Source organism: Neomonachus schauinslandi, chromosome 6 (assembly GCF_002201575.2).
Source record: "Neomonachus schauinslandi chromosome 6, ASM220157v2, whole genome shotgun sequence".
Classification (NCBI taxonomy): Eukaryota; Metazoa; Chordata; class Mammalia; order Carnivora; family Phocidae; genus Neomonachus; species Neomonachus schauinslandi.
The window spans coordinates 45110437-45129940 of NC_058408.1; the positions used below are offsets into that span (position 1 = coordinate 45110437).

General features: G+C 36.5%; 1 protein-coding gene across 2 annotated transcripts in view; it reads left to right on the forward strand.

Moving 5' to 3' along the window:
• The window catches only part of RNF2 (ring finger protein 2), a 47186-nt gene extending 34201 nt beyond the window's left edge, over positions 1-12985 (forward strand). For both annotated transcript variants that reach the window (XM_021682586.1, XM_021682587.1), the window contains exons 2-7: positions 3739-3827; positions 6550-6710; positions 7345-7560; positions 10730-11002; positions 11945-12116; positions 12399-12985. In XM_021682586.1, coding sequence (XP_021538261.1) covers positions 3741-3827; positions 6550-6710; positions 7345-7560; positions 10730-11002; positions 11945-12116; positions 12399-12500 — 1011 coding nt within the window. In that variant the 5' untranslated portion in view covers positions 3739-3740 and the 3' untranslated portion in view covers positions 12501-12985. The remainder of the gene's footprint in view (positions 1-3738; positions 3828-6549; positions 6711-7344; positions 7561-10729; positions 11003-11944; positions 12117-12398) is intronic.
• The last annotated feature ends 6519 nt before the right edge of the window (positions 12986-19504 follow it).

A 19504-nucleotide genomic window follows, 5' to 3' on the forward strand; every position in this document is an offset into this window, starting at 1 on the left:
ACACACACACACACACACACACACACACACACACACACACACACACACACACACACACAGGAATATCATGCAGCCATCAAAAGGAATGAGATCTTGCCATTTGCAACGACGTGGATGGAACTGGAGGGTATTATGCTGAGCGAAATAAGTCAAACAGAAAGACATGTATCGTATGACCTCACTGATATGAGGAATTCTTAATCTCAGGAAACAAACTGAGGGTTGCTGGAGTGGGGGGTGGGGTGGGAGGGATGGGGTGACTGGGTAATAGACACTGGGGAGGGTATGTGCTCTGGTAAGCGCTGTGAATTGTGCAAGACTGTTGAATCTCAGATCTGTACCTCTGAAACAAATAATGCAATGTATGTTAAGAAAAAAAAAAGAAGATAGCAGGAGGGGAAGAATGAAGGGGGAGAAATCGGAGGGGGAGACGAACTATGAGAGACCATGGACTCTGAAAAACAAACTGAGGGTTCTAGAGGGGAGGGGAGTGGAGGGATAGGTTAGCCTGGTGATGGGTATTAAAGAGGCACGTTCTGCATGGAGCACTGGGTGTTATGCACAAACAATGAGTCATGGAACACTACATCTAAAACTAATGTAATGTATGGTGATTAACATAACAATAAAATTTTTTAAAAAAAGATACAGTAACAACAACAACAAAAAAGCTTATCTGTTCAGTGACTGCCAAAAGTAGAAATTTGAGCTTCCTTTTATACAGGTGGATCGTGGCCTTTAAGCCATGTATTATGTGTATGCTTCTTCTGTGTGTGTGAATTATGTCTTGAGGCAAAAAAATGGAATTTTAAAATCTTAGATCCCTATTGACCCTCCTTGGCCAGGTCACAGGAGAGGCCACTAAATATTATTCAGATCTACACTGCTGATATATTCTTAAAAAATACAGCTCGTGGTTTTGAGATTAGCAAGATTGTATCCTTTTTTTTTTGGTCTCAGGATTACTTGCTGCATTATTTGGTAAGATAGCATCCATTCAGTAGCAGTTAAGACTCCAGATACCAGGAAACATATGATTGTAATATAGATAAAAACAGAGTGACTGGAAAACTTTTCAAAGCCACAGAAATCCTAGTTTTTCCAAATACCAGGAAAATCAACTACAACTAACTTGTGAATTACTTCTTGAATCTTGTTGTCACAGGAATACAAATAACTAAATCAGATATAATTTGGTTATGTGCAGAAGAACTCGTATTTCTAGAAACGAGCCATCAGCAGAAGGCTTTTTTTATTTGATGGTTCCCATTAATTTGCTGGGGGAGCTTTCTGGAGACAAGAAAGGACTATTCTGTTTATAGTGGGCCTCGGGTTAACAGTTACAGGTTGGGACATGGGAGTAGGATTTGGAATTATTAGAAATTCCCCCTGAGTAATTTTAGTTCTCTGAGAGATTCATTATGTTGTGGTAGGATTTATGGTAGAAATAATGGCACATGTATCTACCAGGAAACACCAAAGGCTCAAGGAATTTTTGCTTATTTGGGAGTCCACTAGTTCTGATAAGCAAAACCAGTGAAAATACTCAAGGTACACTCAGTGGACAGCCTTGAAATCATTAAACTTTTTTTTTTTTTAAATATTTTAAAAATTTATTTATTTGAGAGCAAGAGCATGAGCAGGGGGAGGGGCAAAGGGAGAAGCAGGCTCTCCACTGAGCAGGGAACCCGATGCAGGGCTCAGCCCCAGGACTTCTGGGATCATGACCTGAGCTGAAGGCAGAGGTTTAGCCGACTAAGCCACCCAGGCGCCCCAGCCTTGAAATTGTAAAAAAAAAAAAAAAAAGTCACAGCTCTCTCATCTGAAACATTTGATCATATTTATTTCAAATTTTTGCTTGGGCAAGGGAGAAACTTCATGTGGAATGGGGCTTTTGTTAAAGGAAGAGGGCAAGGTATGCAGAATTTTAGAGGGGGCTAGAATAGAGGTTAAGTTTCATTGAAGTGCTTTTACTTCTCAAAGCAAAGTTGAGCTAATTGCTGATTGGGTAAGTTCTTGATAGCAGATCTGTTTAAACGGTGTTTGCTGGAAATGGGAAGTTTAGCTTCCTGGATATAAATAGGTCATGTCCTTCACTGTCTACATGCCAATGTAGAATATATGATTTACTTAAATATGCAGGTTGTGTCTTCTGGTAGGTGTGGGATTTTTCTGTCTACTGGACCACTCTACTTCAGTGGCCCATAAATAACTGGAACTCAGTATTTACAGCAACTCCAACCCACACCTTCCTTCTATATTCTCCATCTCAGTAAAGGGATGGTTGCTTTCCCGAAGTTATATTGGACCCTCCTGTCTTATATCAATGTCAAATGTATCATTAAGTCTGTCTCATTCTCTCTGCCCATGTTTAACTGCTTTGGTTCAGATAGTTAACATCACTCAGGTTTTTGTTAACAGCCTCCTCACTGTCTTCTTACCACTATTTACTTTTTGTTCTTCTACCTTCTGCACTACTCCTTGAGTTTCTGTGAAACTATTTGATCACATCACTTTCTTGTTTAAAACTTCCAATAGCTTCCAAATACAGGCATACCTGGTTTTCATGCCTGTCTTCATACATGCTGTTCTACTCTGTCTGGAACCCTCTTTTCTACTCCCATTCCAGTGTAGTGATCTCTTAGTTTTTAAAACATTCCATCTCTGCTGAAGATTTCCCTGACTCCTCAAATTCCCTGATCCTCTTCTATAATTCCCTATTGTTTGTTCCATACTGCTGCTTAGACTTTATCTTGTCAGATTGTAGTTTACTTAACTTACATGTATTTCCTTCTTTTTAGGCTATGAATTCTGAAGCAAGGACCTAGAGCAGTTCTGCTTGGCTAATAATAGATACCTACCTAAATAGATAAATATTTTTAATGCCTGGAGCCCCTTCTTTTTCCTATGCTACATAAGAGTTTTCTAAGACCATCTTCCTCACATGTGTCCTAGATCCCATTCCCCTAGTCAAAGAGAAGCACAGAAATTGGCCTTAACATTGTTCAGTTTATTCATAACTAGAGGGGAGAGGCATAATTAATATGAGGGTGGTGAGGAGACCTTGAAATCATATTAGATTGTGAGCAATAGGAGAAACTAGAATATTTAGCCAAAAAGAAAGAAAAATCAAGTGGGATATGATAACAGTACCCAAATATTTGAAAGGCTGTCATGTAGAAAAATAGTTTTAATCACTGTGCCTCCAGAGGGCAGCTGTAGGATGAAGAGGTGCAGTTTTGGGTTCAGCATTAGGAAGAGCTTTCTGAATATTATAAGCTGACTTACTATATCAAGTAGGGGATTTTTCATGAGTGGAGCTGTGAAAGTAGAGGCAGAGTGACCAGGAGTTTAACATATTATAAAGTTGGTTTTGTTATCTGGCAAGAATTGACCGTACTGGAGAGTCTTAAATTTTCCTGATATAGTTCTAAGTTCTATGACCGTGAATTTTAGAAGCATATTTATTGTTTAGGATTAAGACAGATTTCTGTATATACGGTAATAATATTAGCTCTTTCTGTGTGCTACCTGTTGGGCATTCAGAGATCACTGATGGGCTCTTGCACTGAGATAGCTTGTACTTATAAATGAAAAGATTCTTGGGCTTTTATTTTTGGGGTGTGTGTGTCATTTCTATTTTGATTATTTTCAGGATTCACGATTCCAGAAAATCAATTTTGAGATTTACTTTCCTTCCAGGTACTAAAATTGTTTTTCTTTCCTTTTTATTCTTAGCAATGTCTCAGGCTGTGCAGACAAACGGAACTCAACCATTAAGCAAAACATGGGAACTCAGTTTATATGAATTACAACGAACACCTCAGGTAACGTAGACTAAGATGAACTTAGGGGAAGTAAGACATGTTTGGAAACTGGGATACATTTTTAAAAAATGAAAACTCGAAAGAACATAATGGTAATAATGAATTTATATACAGGTAGTCTTGTGTGTGTTTGGTTTACACTTCATTCATTGATTCAACAAATAATTTTAGTGTGTACTGTATACCAGATTCTATGCTAGGCGCTAGGTGAAGTGAATAAAAGATCCCGTGGCACCAGCTTATGGAGTTTAGAGACATTAAATGAATAAATATACATAGAAGTACACATTTGAGAAGTTGTGTAAAGGGGGAACGTCCTCAGTGCTGTAATAAATAATAATGGGAGGGGGCACTGGGTGGATTAAGAAGGTAATGGTTTGAAGTAGATAAACATGCTTAAGACTGAACTCATTTTGAGATGCCTATAAGTCAGGCAGGCAGAGATGTTAACCTAGGGGTCTGGACCAAATATAAAATTTTGGGGGTTGTCAGCACATTTTAAGAGATAAGCAGAGGGGCCCAGAATTTCATCCAGAGGAGCTTCAACATTTAGAAATAAAGGAAAAAATGGAAAAGCTGGCAAGGGAGACTGAGAAGGAACAGCCAAAGTAAAGAAAAATGGGATATGGAGAGAGAGGATCAAAATCTAAGAGGAGGTTTCTTAAAGAGGAAGGATGTAATTACTGTGTTTGACACTACTGAGAGGATAAATAAAATGAGGATTACAAACGTGTATGTTGTATGTGGCAGTGTGTACTTATATTTCATGACCTTGGCAGGAGTAAATTCACTTGAATAGATTGTGCTATGTTGAAGGGGGAGAAAAGTGAAAATGTGTAGGTAATTTTTCAGAGAAGTTTGGTTCTGCAGAGAAGCAGAGAAATGGAGTAGAAACTGGAGGGGAACATGGAATTGGGAAGTTTTACATTTTGTTTGTAAGATGGGAGATGGAGGTGCACCGAGGACATCCCGGTGCCCTGCATGGCTCTAAGGTATATCGTTCACATTTCACTATACAGCAACCCCATGCAGATACTACTGTAGGCTGATTTAGTGGAGAGTCCGAGATTGCTGAAGCCTGAGAGCAAATAAAATAATCAAAAGGATATACTTGAAAAGGGAGGAAGGAAGGTAATTTTATAGGAAGAGGCATATTTTCTCTTTGTAGCAAGAAAGAAGATGATTTATAAAGATGTCATAGAAAATGAAAGAGCTCTCAATGAAATTTGAGGTAAGGTAGTATTTTGAATGTTCAGATGTAGGAAGTTCTGCAGATAGAAGAAAAGGTGTGAAATAGCGTAGAAAAAACAAGTTTGTTACAAGAGAAACTAATTGCTGAGCAGTGTTGAACGCCCATTTGAAACTGGTGAAATTTTTAGTGATACCAGTCTGGTTGTATGATTCCCCCCTTTTTTCTCCCACAGTACTACACACCTGCACAGGTACATAGATGGAGAACATGGATGGTTGAGTTTATCCTGGGCTGGGATTTTGCTAGGCAAGTTGTAAAGAGGGAGAGGACAGACTTGGTTACTAGCTGAGTCGTCATCATACTCATAGTTTCCTCATTTGTAGAATGGAGGTTGTAATTCCTAAATCAAAAGTTTGTGTGTGTATTGAATTAAGTAAAAGAAAATACAGAAAGTGCTTTCTAAAGAGAGGTTGAGACATAATAAGACACTCAAAAATAGTGGTAGTTACTGTAAATGTAAAGATACTTTACTTGAGTCCTTCATGGACAATATCTATAGTTTCTTTGTCTTTCCTTGTAGGGTCTTTATTCTTTGACCCTGTAGAGGAAACACAAGTGTGGAGAGCCAGTGGAAGTAGGAAGTGTCAGTAACATATGGGAAGCCTTTTATTTCTACTTGCACCTTCCCCTTCAGTAGCCACCTACTAGACCTCTTTATTCAATCCATAGGAACCAGTATCGGAAAGTGAGGTAAATTTGTACTCAGTGCCACCTTGTGGGAAAAGTAGGTAGTGGTGAAGAACGTGGGAGTCACTCATCTCTGCACCTAGGAGAGATGCTCTGGAATTCTACACTGGAACTCCAAATGCATTTTTACACTGAAACGTTTTTACATGTAACAGTTAGAAATACTAATACTGGTACAATGGATTAAATTAGTTTGTAGGTTAGCCTGAGAACCTGACCACTTTGTATAAAACTGCTTTTGTGGATCAAGACTTAAGGTTCAAGAAGTGATTTTAAAATGAAATCCTGTTAAACTGTATGTAAATTAGAAATACTTATATTGGAATCTTAAAATCTTTAAATGGATGACATGAAATACATAGTTTGTTATCAAAATGGTAGAGTTTGTGAAGATAGAAGAATTAAAGTTTATTTAGCCTTAATTTCCTCATTTTGAAGGTAAGAAGACAATGTTAATTATTTAGAGTCATGTTAATATGGCTAGAACTTAAGGCATTTGATTCCAAATTCAGTGTGTTTTTTTTTTATTATGTTACTTGGCTTTTAAACACATTAATATATTATTTTTAGCATTAAAATAAGAACATTGGTATAATACAGTGGTGGGGATGAGGGGGGGTTGGGGAAGGTTATGATAAAACACTGTGAGTTGACAGTGATGGTGGCTGGGTGATGGGTATATAGATGTTCATTTTTGTCATTTTCAGTACTTTTGTGTGTTTCAACTTGTCCATAATAAAAAAAAAATAGGTAGCATTTAATTTTAAAGTGACTCTTGTACAGGAGGCAATAACGGATGGCTTGGAAATTGTGGTTTCACCTCGAAGTCTACACAGTGAATTAATGTGCCCAATTTGTTTGGATATGTTGAAGAACACCATGACTACAAAGGAGTGTTTACATCGTTTTTGTGCAGACTGCATTATCACAGCCCTCAGAAGTGGGTATGTTGAAATGAGTTATATTAGGTATTTAATTATACCAAGATGGTGCTATATGGGTTTTGAGAAATACACTCTCTAAAAGTATTCATTTGAGAACTGGAAGTTTTTCTAAAGTCTAAGTTTTAATTATTGGGGAATCTTTGTTTTGAAAAAGTTGATTTTATACAATTTTAAAAGCTTTATAGCATGAGTATTTGTTTTGAGGAAATTACAAAGCATGGAACTATGGTTCTTCTACTTCTAAATTATATTAAAAAAATCTTTATGAATGCTATTTTAATAAAATAATTGGTAACATTAATATGTGTTAGTGGGTAAATTTTCCTTGTAGGGCATGGATATCAGGGGAAATTTATATTAGCAAGGAATAGATTTTTATTTCTAAAATGATTATACATAAATTATCATTGGGAAGTATTCGAATTTTTGCCTGTTGGCAAATACTGCCTGAAGTTCCCAAAAATCTTGCTTACCCTCAAATCAGATTTTCAAAGAAATTAAGTTAATCAGTTTAAATTTCTGTCACTGGGTAAAGGTATTGGAATAGAGGTAACTATCCAGAAATTGGATATTTTTGTTGTTAGCTGAAAGATACTGACATTGTTTACATTTTCTTTCCTCTGTTTTTACTTAGCAATAAAGAATGTCCTACCTGTCGGAAAAAGCTAGTTTCTAAAAGATCACTAAGGCCAGACCCAAACTTTGATGCACTCATCAGCAAAATTTATCCAAGTCGTGATGAGTATGAAGCTCATCAAGAGAGAGTATTAGCCAGGATCAACAAGCACAATAATCAGCAAGCACTCAGTCACAGCATTGAGGAAGGACTGAAGATACAGGCCATGAACAGGTATATGGGAAAGAAGGCCAGGGATGGTGGCCATTTTTCTGAATACTTTTAGTAAAATACTGAATTTACTTAATAGCCTCCACTTTGAAGAAGATACAGCGTAGTAACAAATAGTAGTTCTGCATGGTTACCTTTCCATGCAGGCATAATACATACCTCCAGGCATTAATAGGGTATTCTGTTTACAGTACTATTCTCTGTTGTACCCACTTCCCCCTCCACTTACCATTTCTTTTCTTCTCTTATTTCTATAGCAAAACTGCTTGAAAAAGTTGTCTGTGCTCACTATTTCCAGTTCTTCTCCCATTCTATTTTGGACCCCCTGTTGTCAGACTTTTATCCCCTCCCCCACCTCCATATCACTTTATCAAATTTTTAGTGACCTCCAAATTGCAAAATCTAATAGCTGATTCTCAGACCTCACTTTCCCGTCTTCCTCAGCAGCATTTGACACAGTTAATTTCTCTTTGAATCGTTTTCTTCACTTGGCTTTCAGGAGACAATATTCTCCTGGTTTCTTTTGTATGAATTAGCTATTCCTTAACTCAAATTTAACATGTCCAATACTGAACTTTTTATTCTCACCCCCTACTTCTCTTCATTCTTGCTCATTTCAGTTGATGGCAACTTTGTCATTCCATTTGCTTTAGCCAAAAACTTTGGAGTCACCCTTAACATTTCTCTTTTTTCTCACGTATTGTATATTCCAGTCTGTGAATAAATATATTTTTAACTTTTCCCATAATTTATCCAGATTGGTCTAGGCCACCACCATCTTTCATTTGAAGTGAAATAGCCTCCTAATTGATCTTTCTACTTTCCATGCTTTTTCTTACAAAGTCTATTCTCAGCACAGCAGTCAGAGTGATTCTGTTAAATTGAAAGTCAGATCATGGTTCTCCTTTGCTTTGAAGCCTCTTATATATCTATCTTCTCTTCACTTTCAGGATAAAAGACCTTAATGATGGCTTTCAACACCCTGCACTATTTGGGCACTTTCTTACCCTCATTCTTGTTTCCTTTCTTTTTTTTTTTTTTTTTTTTTTTAAGATTTTATTTATTTATTTGACAGAGAAAGACACAGCGAGAGAGGGAACACAAGCAGGGGGAGTGGGAGAGGGAGAAGCAGACTCCCTGCCAAGCAGGGAGCCCGATGCGGGACTCGATCCAGGGACTCCAGGATCATGACCTGAGCCGAAGGCAGTCGCTTAACCAACTGAGCCACCCAGGCGCCCTCTTGTTTCCTTTCTGATACTTACTAATATATTCAGGCCTCAGTGAGAGTCATCATTTTCCAAAGTAGGAGATGTCAGTAAAGCCCCATCTCAGTCTGGTATTTCTCACCTTGGCTGAACATCAGAATCACGGGAAGTTCTAAAATTTTAGGACCTCCAGTATCATCCCAAACCAAGCAAATCAGAATCTTTGATTGAGGTCCAAGCATTGCTGTTTTTAAGGTTCCAGAAGTGGTTTTGAAGAAGATGTGCTACATTGTAACTATATTAAACTGACCTACAACTCTGTTTAGCAAAGTAAAATAAAATACTAAGTGTTGAATGTATTTATTTTTGTTTTTATTATTTTTTAAAGATTTTATTTATTTATTTTAAGAATGATGCCTGAAATAAATTAGCTCTATCAACCTCAAAAATTTTTGGAAAGAAGTTTGGGATGAAAATAAATACATTAAGACAAGTAACCCTGTTTACATTACTTTATAGTCAACTGAAACAACTTTGCTTTTGCTTTACTTGTAGATTTTAGGAAAATATAAGTATGGTCTTTATATTTTCACTGTTGAATTTTTCTGTTTCATTATTTTGGCCTGTTCATATCATATATATGTATTTTAAATTGTGATAAAAAAGATATAATGTAAAACTTACCATCTTAACCATTTTTAAGTGTATAGTTCAGTATCGTAAATACATTCACATTAATGTACAACCAATTTCCAGAACTTTTTTTCATCTTATCAAACCGAAACTCTGTACCCATTAAACATCTCATTCCCTCCTCCTCCCCTCATTTCCTGACAACCACCATTCTACTTTCTGTTTTTATGAATTTGACTACTTTAAATACCTCATAGACATGGAATCATGACTGGCTTATTTCACTTCTTAAGACTAAATAATATTTCACTGTATCTGTTTACATCTTTTTGGATCATAGTTTAGTCATTTGACATATTAATGATCCCTCTTAATTTTAAAATGATCTGTAGAGTTCATAAACATTATTTTGTGTTTTTTTTTGGTTGTTGTTGTTTTTTAAAAAGTAGAAGTTCTTAAGCATATTTCCTAGGCAGTGGGCTGTGATTTCCTTGTCCTGGCAGTAAACATGTAATAATGATACTATCTTAGAAGTGCAGGTCATTTCTTCATATTTCTTTCATATACAGATAAAGAGGGGGGCAGTGTGGCAGAATGTGTTATCACATTCTAACTCTAGTTCTGGCACTTACTAGCTTATAACCATGGAGCTTCGAACTTCATTTTCTTTGGTTTTCTCAACTATAAAATGACGATAATGTTAACTACCTTGATGATTGTTTTGATGAGTAAATCAGATCTGTACACAAAGCACCTTGCCCAGTTATTTTTTTTTTTAATATTTGAGCTTGTTAGACTGCTTCTGTATCCAATCTTGTGATTTAGCTATCCATCTCATTTTTCTCACTAGCATAACTTTATATTGCATTAGCAGACTTTGAGTGAGGTTGGCAGGGAGGGGCTGCTTACCGTTCCTCTTAAGTCTTGTTTCCTTAAGAACCTTTAATTAAAGAGGCATGAATATCTTCCCTTAGAACTTTTACATTTTCATTTCTGAATCATGTCTTTCTTTAGATTTAAAATCTCATAACAAAAAAATTTATCAACATGTAAATAAGGCCAATATAGGCCAATAATTCCTGTCGTCAACAAAGAAAATTATTAAGTGAATATGAACATTTGTTTAAGTCATTGAGATGTATGTGTGTGAGTGAGGTTCTTTAGAACTTTCTGGGACATGAAGTTTCAAAATAAATGCCATTATCTAGCGTGGAGCAAATTCAATTATGAAGACTTTTTTAGAATTCTAAAGTTCAGTAAACATGTTTCAAAATCAATGCATTGAAAAGGTCCAAATGTAAATTTTATGCAACCCCTTATTTTTCCTTCACTAGATTACAGCGAGGCAAGAAACAACAGATTGAAAATGGTAGTGGAGCAGAAGACAATGGTGACAGTTCTCACTGTAGTAATGCTTCCACACACAGTAATCAGGAAGCAGGACCTAGTAACAAACGGACCAAAACATCTGATGATTCCGGGCTTGAGCTTGATAATAACAATGCAGCAGTGGCAATTGATCCAGTAATGGATGGTGCTAGTGAAATTGAATTAGTATTCAGGCCTCATCCCACACTAATGGAAAAAGATGATAGTGCACAGACAAGGTAAGTGTGTAGGTTAGCTTCAGATTATCTGAATTCATAATACTTAATTTGGAGTTAAAAGGCAATTTTGTGTAAGAAGTAAGGGCCTTATTTGTCATACCATTGATTGCCAGGGTTCTTTTGGATGTTCCGGCTGCCTAAATTGTAGTTTTCCTTCTTCTTTGTGTGCTTCCTGCCCACATTTGTGTATCTAAAAGGAGTGACCCTGGGGCACCTGGGTGGCTTAGTCTGTTAAGTGTCTGCCTTCAGCTCAGGTCATGATCCCAGAGTCCTGGGATGGAGCCCTGTGTCGGGCTCCCTGCTTAGTGGGGAGCCTGCTTCTCCCTCTTCCTCCGCTCCTCCCTCCACCCACTCATGCTTTCTCTCTCACTCACTCTCTCTTCAAATAAAATCTTTAAAAAGAAAATAATAGGAATGAGCCTCCTAGATAGAGGGGGAGGAAGAGCCCTTTAAATTTAACTCGTTCAGTGAGTGATTGAATTATAAACCATGCTTTTCAAAAAAGTCTCAAGATTAGTGCTTCTTGGCTCTGTCTCAAAAACCAGAAAATCGATCAGTTCTTAGTATAAAATTTGCTCAAAATTCTGTTATTCCTCTTGCTGCTGTAGATGGCAGAATTCTGCTTCTTGGGGTTGAGGGGTACTCCCTCCCTCCCCCGTACTCCTTGTATTTGTATGATTTTTGTCATTTTATGTCATATTTATGGATGGTAAGGTAGGTAGAGCTTTCTTGCCCTTGTAGACAGATGGTGAGTTGTGTACTTTCCCCTCTTCTGTACCTTTCAATAAAAAATGTTTAGGCAATAGAGGAATAAATTTTTAATGCTATTTCGTCAGTAATTGAGACATTTACATTTTATTTAGCTTGTTAGAAATGTATTCTATAATTTGAGTATGTTTTTATCATTAATGTAGAAATTAAATTATTAATTTATTTTTCCAGATACATAAAGACTTCAGGTAATGCCACTGTTGATCACTTATCCAAGTATCTGGCTGTGAGGTTAGCTTTGGAAGAACTTCGAAGCAAAGGAGAATCAAATCAGATGAACCTTGATACAGCCAGTGAGAAGCAGTATACCATTTACATAGCAACAGCCAGTGGGCAGTTCACTGTGAGTATTTAAAAGAATAGGCTGTTGAAACTGGGAGCACATTCACCATCTGAGACTGGCAGGTGTTTTGGTGGGGCCTAATAAAAATGGTTCGGGATCCTGAGACCCTGCAGAATGAGAAATTGCAGTGGGTTACCTTTTTGATATCTTTTGGTTGTCCTTTTATGAATAGTATAAGTGACAAGTTTTATCCTAAGATTAAAAAAAAACGGACTTTGATGTTTGTTTCATCTCACTACTCTGCTTTGAGCAGTTTTTTAATTCTTTCTTTTTCTGTTTTAGGTATTAAATGGCTCTTTTTCTTTGGAATTGGTCAGTGAGAAATACTGGAAAGTGAACAAACCCATGGAACTTTATTATGCACCCACAAAGGAGCACAAATGAGCTTTTTACTAAAACCAAGTCTGAGAATGAACTTTTTTTATAGCCTATTTCTTTAATATTAAAGATGTAACGTCTTTACTTTTATGGACAGAATCTTGGATATGTTGTTCAGTTTTCTTTCTGAGCCAGACTCGTTTACACTATTAGAATCTTTTCCCCTTAATTTAAGATTTCCTTTTTGGAAGGGACTGCAATTATTCAGGACTTTTTCTTTCCTTTAAAAGTATATCTAAGTTGTATGTTTTCATGAAGTATGGTTCCATTTGGAGCACCCTTTTGACCCAGGAATTTTTCATAGTTCTGTATTCTTAAGATTCAGTTGGCTATCCTTTTCCCTCCCTTCAAAAGTTTTTTAGGCCTACAGAATGTTAAATAATATGTATTTTGACTTTTTTTCCTGGAGTCTTGTATATTTATAGTTTTCTATATAAGCTGTAGTATCTTCATGAAGACCAAGGCTCAAATTTACTGTGCTTAAAAAACAATTCTCATAGGATTATTATTTTCATGGTATTTTCTTCCATAATATCTCATTTTTTAAAAAAAGGTTCTTTATGAACTTAGTGTCCATTGTCATGCAATGTTATTTTTTTTCCATTTTTTCCCCTCTCATTTTGGAATTTCTGATCCTGGGAAAGAGAAACAAAATGTCAAGTTCTATGAGAACTTGGTTCATTTACAGATTTCACTGAAGAAAGAAAAATTGGTCTTATGTAGTCTTCAAGTGTATATTTAAAGAGGTCTTTTGTATTAGCTTTACTGTCACTTCAGTTCTTTTATTATGTGTGTTTGATATTTTTTCCTATTAAAATACCAGAGATATGGAGATATTTTGCACTTTAGCCTTGATGAAAAGTACAAGATATGTTCAAAGATTCCCTGATTCTTTTCTTATTCGTAGCCACATAAGTTTCAAGAATAACATGGCACATAGAACTAACAGCTGGAAAAAAAAGTTTGCTTCTGTTTGAAAAGTGTGTTCAGCATTTTGGGTGGCCCTATCAGTTTATCAGTTTGGTGTTCTGCTAATCACACTCTAGAGAAGCAAGTTAATGGAGCTTGAGCCCTGCCCTAGTAAAAGATTATTCTGTAGAAGAATGTCAGCAAGTAGGGTAAAGTCATTTTATTATTATTAATTTAGTTTTATATTGAGGGACAGTGTTGGGCTTTTGGAGCCAGAAGGCCTTATGAAGACAGATCAGAAATAAGATTGACTTGTGTGTTTCTTTTCATCACTGTCCTGATTCCAGGTATGTTTCCAAGTTTATAATTATCACAGTATTTACAAAGACTCGATTGCATTGAGAAATTAACCCCAAAGGGTTTTTTTTTTTTTTCCCCAGGGGTGAGTAGTCCTCCAGTACCATTGTAACTAAATAACTGTCTAGTCATTGTAAATATTTATCTGTCATTTTTGACAGATTGGGGCCAGCTTGATGTTTTAAATCTTCAGTCCAGTATGAAAACTTAAAGGTTCATTAAATTTTTTAGCATTTTATTGAAAATATTTAAAATCTGTTTTTACAGTTTTATTGGTAATCTGTGCCATGAAATTTGAAGACCACCAAAAATCAAGGGAAATTTTGTATTCAGTTCCTTTTCTGGTGTAATGTTAAGTTGTATAGATTATTAATGCATGTCCACTGAATATAACCCTGGTTTTGTGATATAACTGCTTAGATTTTATTGGTGATATTAGATTAGTGGTTGCATTAAATAACTAAATTCCCGTTGTGATTAATTGAAATTTTGTCTTGAAGCAGAAAATTATTTGTGAATATAAGCTTTGTGCTTAGAGAATGTGTTTCTGTCTGTCGGTATGGGAGGATGTAAACTCCTTGCATCATTAGTGAATTCATTAGATGTGTAATTCTTTGCAAAATATAATAGGTATTTGGTAGAGCATTGAGTGTAGTGTGCGTGTGTGCGTGCGTGTGCACATGTGCGTGCACGTGCACGCACGTGTGTGTATGTGTTTGGTGGGTGGGTACAGTTTACCATCACTACCAACCAAGGTTTTGTAAAGTATTCTCTAAGTAACTTCTGTACCCACCCTTTCAGTTGAAGAACAAAAGGCTCACCAAATGCGGTAGGGCCTTTGGATACATTATCATTTTAAAATTTATTATAGTAAAATATACATAACCAAATTTACCATTTGAACTATTTTTATGTGTACAAATCAGTGGCATTAAGTACATTCACAGTGTTATGTACATCACTACTATCTAGTTCACAACTTTAAATTCATCATCCCAGACAGAAACTCTGGATTCATTAAACAGTAACTCCCCGCCCTCATCCCCCAAGCCCTTGGTAACCTTTATTCTTTCTCTCTTTGAAGTTGACTATCTTAGGCACCTTTTTAAGTGGAATCATATAATATTTGTCCTTTGTGTCTGTCTGATTTCATTTAGCATAATGTTTTTAAGGTTCATCCATGTTGTAGGTTTATGTCACATTTTGTTTAACCATTTATCTTTGGGTGGACACAGATTGATGGACAGTTTTTGCTGTTTGAATAATGCTACTATGAACATTTTTGTACAAGTATCTGTTTGAGTCCCTGTTTTAAATTCTTTTGAGTATATACCTAGAAGCAAGGTTGCTGGAATATACAGTAATTCTATGTTTAATTTTTTGAGGAACTCCAAACCATTTTCCCCAGGGGCTGCACCATTTTATATTCCCACCAGCAGTGTACTAGGATTCCAATTTCTCCACATTCTCACCAACACTTGTTATTTTTGTTTTGTTTTGTTTTGTTGTTTTTAATAGTTACCCTAATGAGTGTAAAGTGTTATTTCATTGTGGTTTTGAATTACATTTCCCTAATGGCTTGTGATACTAACTAAACATCTTTTCATGTGTTTACTGGCTATATGTATATCTTCTGTGGAAAAATGTCTATTTAAGTCTTGCTCATTTTTAATTGGGTGGTGGTTTGTTGAGTTGTAGGAGTTTTCTAATCTGTTATCAGATATACGATGTACAAATACTTTGTTCCATTTTGTGGGTTGCCTATTTACTCTTGATAGCGTCCTTTGGTGCACAAAATTTTTAATTTTGATGAAGTCTAGTATGGCTATTTGTGTTGTTGTTGCCTGTGTTTTTTGTGGCCTATCCAAGAAAGCATTACCAAATCCAGTGTTAGGAAGATCTTCCTATATGTTTCCTTCTAAGAGTTTTATTTATAGTTTTAGTTCTTACATTTAGGTATTTGATCCATTTTGAGTTTTGTGCATGGTAAAAGGAAAGGATTCAGCTTTGTTTGCTTTTGGATATCCAGTTTTCCCAGCACCATTTGTTTGAAAAGACATGCTCTTTCTCCATTGCATTGTCTTGGCAGTCTTATGTGAAATTAATTGACCATGTATGTGAGGGTTTATTTCTGGGCTCTGTATTCCATTGATCTCTATATATATGACTGTCCCTTTGCCGGTACCACAGTTTCGATTACTGTAGCTTTGTTATAAGTTTTACTTTGTAATTTTAAATTCTTTGAACCTTTGAAGAAGACCATGTTTCCCTTGTACATTTTAGGAAATTGAGGTTCAGGATTCTGATTCGGATAACTAAACATGAAATAATTGAAATGCTAGATGAGAAAAGGTGTCTTTTTAAAATCCCCTCACATTTCTATTTAGAAACACTTTTCTAAAAATAGAAGCATAGTTCTAAGAAAGGAATATTTGTGTGCAGTTGTTGTCACTATAAAAATTACTTCCTTGAGAATGCTTCTGAAAGAGTAAGGACCGCTGAAAATCTGTTCTTCCATAAAAGTGATGAGAACACTGTAAAAGTCAAAATCAAGTTTTTCAAAACTCTAAAACTGAACTAAAGGCTTTCAATAATCTAAATATTTATCAGTAATAAAAACTATAATACAAGTTTCATAGCATTATAGATTGCCCTACCCCCTTCCCCCTAGTTCCTGGGTAGCCTTGAAAAGGAATAGCCTTGAAACTATGGCAGCAGTGAAAATCAGCAGCCTTGTAACCACTGGAAGGGGCTTAAAGCTCCCTAAAAAGCCCATCCCAGAGAATCATCATCACCATTTGACTTGTCTGGTCCTTCACTGAATAGCTCTGTTCCCAGAACTTGTCTTTACTTGATCTGACTCTGCCCATGTGTATAGAGCCCTGTCTACAGCCTTTTTGTTAAAAACAGCTTCAGTTGTTTAACGTAGCAGGTTTTTTTTGAGGCAATGATACCAATTGGGACTAAAAAGAAGGTGGCCAAAAAATAAAAGGAAAAGCTGAGGAATGACATGTCCGTGTAGGATTTGAAAAGCGTCAGCATATTCCTGTGAATATCGAAGGCTACATGCATGTTCAAGGCTATATGTGTTCCCAAGGGGAAAAAAACAGGAAGTCACTAATTGCACCTGTGGCACAATGTGAGCCTCTGCAAGCAGGAAGTGAAGGCTAAGGTAGAGTTGAAAACAAAACAAAAAACTACATGTTGTGGTGTTGAAGGCCTATCCCAGCACATTTACAGAGTACTTCAACAAGGCCGAGGGAATTATGTCATTGTTTCAAGGCATTTAAGCATTAGCATTAGCTGACCTCTAAGTTAATGAAGTAGAATATAGTGGTCACACATGGCAAAGAATGCAGTGTCTTATTAGAATTAGTCCAGGAAGGTCACTCAACAAACCACAAACACAATAGACCTTGAGGACGTGAAAGGGTTCTGTTGTCCAGAGTTGCCTGTATTATTTTAAATGTCTAGTTTTTTTTTTTTTTTAAAGATTTTATTTATTTATTTGACAGAGACACAGCGTGAGAGGGAACACAAGCAGGGGGAGTGGGAGAGGGAGAAGCAGGCTCCCCACAGAGCAGGGAGCCCGATGCGGGACTCGATCTCAGGACCCTGGGATCATGACCCGAGCTGAAGGCAGTCGTTTAACCAACTGAGCCACCCAGGCGCCCTAAATGTCTAGTTTCAACAAAAATTTACAATACATGTGAAGAAGCAGGGAAGTGTGAAGATACCCACATGTTGGACTTAACTAAACAAAGACTTTGTTATCTTCTAAAATTGTGTCCAAAGAACTAAAAGAAACCATATCTTTAAATACGAGAACAATTTTTCACCAAATAGAAAATAACATTAAAGAGGTAGAAATTATGGTAAAAGAACCATGTGGAACTGGATTGAAATAGTACAGTGAAATAAATTCATAAAAAAAATCCTGGGATGCCTGGCTGGCTTAACCAGTAAAGCATGTGATCTTGATATCGGGTTTGTGAGTTTAAGCCCCACATTGTGCATACAGCTTACTTAAAAAAATTAAAAATAGAGGGGCTAACAGATTTGAACTGGTAGAAATATTCAACAAATGTGAACACAGTTCAATTGAGAGTATCCTGTCAGAAAAAGAAATGAAGGAAGAAGTGCTGCAGAGACCTGTGGGACACCATCAAGTGTATTAACTTGCATAATGGGAGTCCCAGAGGAGAGGAAGAAAAGGGGCTCAAAGAGTATTTTAAGAACTAATTGCTAAAAAATTTCAAAATTTGATGAAAAACATGAACCTGCACATCCAAGAAGCTCAACAAATGCTAAATAAATAAGACTCTTGGAAGCAGCAAGAGGAAAATTCATCACATACAAGGGATTTTTAATACGATTAATAGCTTCCTTATGTGAAGTCACAGAGGCTAGAAGGTAGTGAATGACAGACATTTAGAGTCATGAAAGACAAAGTCACCTAAGGGGTGCCTGGGTGGCTCAGTCGGTTAAGCATCTGCCTTCGCTCCGTTCATGATCCCAGAGTTCTGGGATTGAGCCCGAAGTCAGGCTCCCCACTCAGCAGGGAGTCTGCTTCTCCCTCTCCCTCTGCCCCTTCCTCTGCTCCTTCTCTCTCTCTCTCTCAAATAATAATAAAAAATCAAGAATATCTATATGCAGCACAATTATCCTTTGGAAATGAAAGAAATTGAGATATTCCCACATGAAAACAGAACAAATTTGTCTTAAGCATACCTGCTCTTCAAGAAGTACTAAAGGGAGTCACTTAGACAAAAGTGAAAGGACATTAGATAGTAACATGAATCCACACAAGTAAGTAGAACTGGTGAAGTTAACTACGTAATTAAATAAAGAAGGTATAAATGTATTAGCTTGGGTTGCTATAACAAAATACCATAGTTTGGATGGCTTAAACATCAGACTTTGTCATAGTTCTGAAGGCTAGGAAGTCCAAGAACAAGGTGTGGATAGGTTAGGTTGGTTCCAGGAGGTGAGGGCCCTCTACCTGGCTTGCAGACAGATGCCTTCTCACTGTTTCCTCACATGGTAGAGGGAGGAAGAGAGATCTGGTTTCTTCCTGTTCTTACAAGGACACTAATTCCATCATGGAGGCCCACCTTTATGATTCCATCTAAAACAAATTACCTTCCGTAGGCCCAACTTCCAAATGCTACCACATTAGGGTTGGGGCTCACAGGGATTCAGACGTTCAATTGTAACTGCTTGTTTACATCTCTGATTTAGAGAGAAAACTGTATAAAGTAATAAATGTAGAACTGTTGAATGCCTTATGTATAAAGCTGTAATTTGTATGGCATAAAACATCAAGGAGGGAATGGGGCAATATCGGAGCAAAGGTTTTCTAGACTATTGAAATTAAGCTGGTATTAACCTGAACTAGAATATTTCAAATTAAGATGTCATCCCTAACACAACCACTAAGAAAATAAATCCCCCCAAAATATAGTAAAGAAACAAAATGGCATAAAAGAAAGTAACATTTAACACAAAAGAAGGCTGTAGTGGAAGAATAGAGAAATAAGACATAACAAACTCTCAGATTGTAGGTCTTGTTACCCTTAACTATGTTAGATGTGAATAGACTGCCATTAAAAGGCAGATATGGCAGATTAAAAACACGCATACTTTAGTTTCAGAGAAACAAATTGGTTGAAAGTAAAAGGATAGAACATAAAACAGTAACCAAAAGAACCAGAGTAGCTATACTAATATCAGACAAAATACAC